Here is a 3,775-nt window from a genome sequence, read left to right on the forward strand (position 1 = left end):
TTAAAAAAGGAATGTTATGTATATTTAAATATTTAGAAAAGTAAATAAATGGTGTTTATAATGTTATTTTCAGATCGATTGGTCGAAACAAGCAGTCTTGGGAATGATTAGTTTGTGGCAAAAACATGAATGCCTATATAACCCCAAAAACTTATTCTACCACAACAAACATGCTAGATATTCATTTTCGTTCAACCAAAATTAAAATTTGCGCAAATTTGCAACTCAACAAAAATGTAAACAATGACAAAACAGCTGTTTTTATATTTATAGGTTATGTCATACGAAAATAACACTTGTAGGTATGAACGCACAAATTGAAAGTTGTATGAATGACGTCAATTTTGACAAACATAGAGAATGTCGAATGGGTGAAAGAAATGATAGCTCATATGACATTGACAGATGGTGTAAACAGCCCTTAACATTACAGCCCAGTTCAGTCAGCTGGTATTGCTCTTACCTTATATTGTTCTACCGTGAATTTAGTGGTAGCCCACAGCTAATAGTACTGTTACACTAGACTTTTTTGCCTGGTTAGCCCACTTCGAGTGGACTTATTTGACGTTTGCGCTATGGAATTAACGTTTGAAATCCAAAGCCACTGGGTTAATCCGGTTAAGTGTAACCGGGGTATAACAGCTGATTAAATTTTTTTCTTATTATGGCATATTCTGTCAAAAGCAGGGTTGACATTTTTTTCATTATGCAATAATAAAGGTAGATACGTCATTGAACTGTTGCAACAAAAATCTTTTCTGTAACACTATATCGCGTGGCAAAATTAAATTGATTTTTTAATATAAATACATGCAGAAGAATGATTTATCAAGTTTTCATGTTAATTGCAATGCAACAATGCAAACTCACTATAACTTCAAAATTAAGGGTTGTTTACACCATCTATCAATGTCGTATGAGATGTCAAATTTTCTACCTGCGAATGTTGTACACATAGTGTGACCACTATGAAAATTTTCATCTATCAAAATGATTTGGCAACTCATATGTAAATTTTTCATTTAGGGAGCGCTCTATTTGATACGGCATTCTCGTATGTAAACATAAATTTATCAGCAGTTTTCTGGCATTCTCAAAAAAAAAATTGAAAAACAATATCTTTTAAAAAAGAAAATGGAAAGTTATGTATATTCATGTATTTAGAAAAGTAAATAAAGGGTGTTTACAATGTTATTTTTAGATCGATTGGTCGTAAGGAGCAGTGTTGGAAATTATTGCTTTGTGGCAAAACATGAATGCCTCTATAACCCCAAAAACCTATTCTACCACAACAAACATGCTAGATATTCATTTTCCTTCAACCAAAATTAAAAATTTGGGCAAATTTGTAACTCAACAATAAATGTAAACAATGACAAAAACAGCTGTTTTTATATTTATAGGTTATGTCATACGAAAATAACACTTGTAGGTATGAACGTACAAATTGAAAGTTGTATGGATGACGTCAATTTTGACAAACATAGAGAATGTCGAATGGGTGAAAGAAATGACAGCTCATATGACATTGATAGATGGTGTAAACAGCCCTTTAGTAAACACAAAAGTAAGAAGTGGGTTTCCTTATGTTGAAGAGTAATACTATGTTTACATTTACGAAATCCACTCGATTTCATCTGTCAATTCCTTTGTGTATACGTCAAATGAAAACTCATCTAAAATCGATTCGATTTCATTTGACGTTTGAGCAATGGAATTGACAGTTGAAATCGAGTGGATTTCGTAAATGTAAACATAGTATAAGCTATTCTACAGCAATTGAAAGTCTGTGTTTAGACACACGGGAAAGTAAATAGAGTTTTTGGGTGAGAGCGGAGAGGAAAGAGCTCCTCAATACTCGTTCCTACCCCTCATTGCCTAAAAACTTTCCCGTGTGTCTAAACACGGACAAATCAAGCAATCGGAGAAAACTATTTAGCGGAAGAACTTGAAAAACTCCTCGGAGTTTATCATTATCTTGGCCAAGGCTTCATAGCGGGCACACTCCCTCAGCATGGTGCCGGAATTAAGGGCAACCTCAGGATGAGCATCCTCATATCCAGCCATAAGGGTGAACAGAATTTCGGGCTTTGTACAGATATATTCGACAGTAGGCGATCTTGTGCCGATTTGCCTTCTAAGGACATTGTTGAATATTAACGCTACGTGTTTCTTGCCCTCGAAGTCGATGCGCTGCAGGTTTTGAATGAGTAACAACAGCAAGTTGCTGTTGTACAATTCCTGAGACAGTTGGGCGACAACATAGTCAGCCGGTGGTTCGGAATCTGTGCTGCCATACAGCATATTCTTTATGCTGACCAGATTTTTACTCACATCTTCCTGGGCTTTCTCTGCCTTGCGGTCGCCGCCGGTTTCCAGGGCGTTGATGGCCTCCTTCAGCGACTTTACCAGCTCAGCTGGTGTCTTTTGTGATTTTCCAAAGAGCGGCATATCGCCTCGTTCCTCCTCTCACGCACTCACGTACACACACAAATATCAAACTAAAAATTTATAAAAAAGAATATTTTAAAATCGCTGCGATGGAATTGTTTGTAAGTGTTCTTGGTATTTATTTTTTATTATTTGTGGTATTTAAGGGTGTCTTCTTGCTCTTCGTCTGCAATGTGTCTTGCCTTTTTGTCGCTTTTTCTGTTTTTCTGCTCTGCCCTCTTCGTGTGTGACTGTTCCGCGGACTGACTGCTGACAAAACTTTTTTCTCTCTTTTTTGTCTTCTTTTGTGTTTCTCGTCTTTCTCTAATAATATTGTTTCACTTTTAGCAAGGTTTATTCTTTTGATCTGTACTTCTGCGGAATTATTTTTCTTGTTGGTGAACTGAATTTCCGAAATTAGATGTTAATTTTCTACCGTTTTACAAAATTTTTCCAATAAAATATCTCTTAGTTCTCAGTTGTTGCGTGAACAGAGAACAAAGCCGTTTTTTCTTATAATAACGACGGAAATCAATCGACGTAGTTGGTATTTGCTGAACGTACGGCGGCAATAGGAATCTACAAATCGAGCGAAATAGTAAGCATCATGGTATCAACCCGTTTGCACTTAACCGGATTGTTAATAAACCCACTGACTTCAAATGTCAATTCCATAGCAAAAACGTCAAACTAATCCTAATTAGAGCATTTTTTTTTAATTTTTTTAATTTTTTTTAATTTTTATTTGACAAACACAGTAACCTAGCCCATAGGGCCATGAGCGGTTCCAAAAACAGCTATACAATAACTACTCTCAGATACTTATATCTAACAATATTTCTTAGCATATCATGAATAGAATTAAACATAAATAAAAGCAAAAGCATGTAAATTAAGAAATGAAAATATATAACAAAATAATCATTAATAGAATCAGCTATGCAACAATATATCATTACAAACTAAGGCAACATTTGTGAACGCTGTATTTGATTACGATTAAAATGAGCACATAATTTATTCTTGTAACATTTTAAGGAGGAATTAAATGTCTTGAGACATGGTGGCAGATAGTTATAAACACGCGAAATTCTAACATAAAACGATTTTTCCAAATTTTGCAGGGTTAACCTTCTTTATAAGGATTTATTTGACGTTTGTGCTATGGAATTGACATTTGAAACCCAGTGGGTTTATTAAATTTTGTTAAGTGCAAATGGGGTACAAAGAAGGTTTATAAAAAACCGAATTTAACAAACCCACTGGGTTTCAAATGTCAATTCCTTTGTGTATACGTCAAATAAATCCTCATTAAGAAGGTTAACCCTGCAAAAGGATCTAATAT

At 34.8% G+C, this 3,775-nt stretch overlaps 1 protein-coding gene across 1 annotated transcript; it reads right to left on the reverse strand.

The window, feature by feature from the left end:
- LOC141403384 (protein Mo25-like) lies at positions 1-2,955 on the reverse strand. The gene is made up of 2 exons (XM_073985728.1): positions 2,634-2,955; positions 1-2,501 (listed from the first exon to the last, which is right to left on the reverse strand). Exon 2 carries the CDS (start codon positions 2,449-2,451, stop codon positions 1,936-1,938), a length of 516 nt encoding a protein of 171 aa, XP_073841829.1. The 5' UTR covers positions 2,452-2,501; positions 2,634-2,955; the 3' UTR covers positions 1-1,935.
- Positions 2,956-3,775: the final 820 nt, after the last annotated feature.

This window comes from Musca autumnalis, unplaced genomic scaffold, assembly GCF_047663935.1.
Source record: "Musca autumnalis isolate F117 unplaced genomic scaffold, ASM4766393v1 scaffold_4, whole genome shotgun sequence".
Taxonomy (NCBI): domain Eukaryota; kingdom Metazoa; phylum Arthropoda; class Insecta; order Diptera; family Muscidae; genus Musca; species Musca autumnalis.

Bases quoted from the DNA above. Each gene is read 5' to 3' on its own strand.
- LOC141403384 (XM_073985728.1), bottom strand. From the start codon at position 2,451: ATGCCGCTCTTTGGAAAATCACAAAAGACACCAGCTGAGCTGGTAAAG.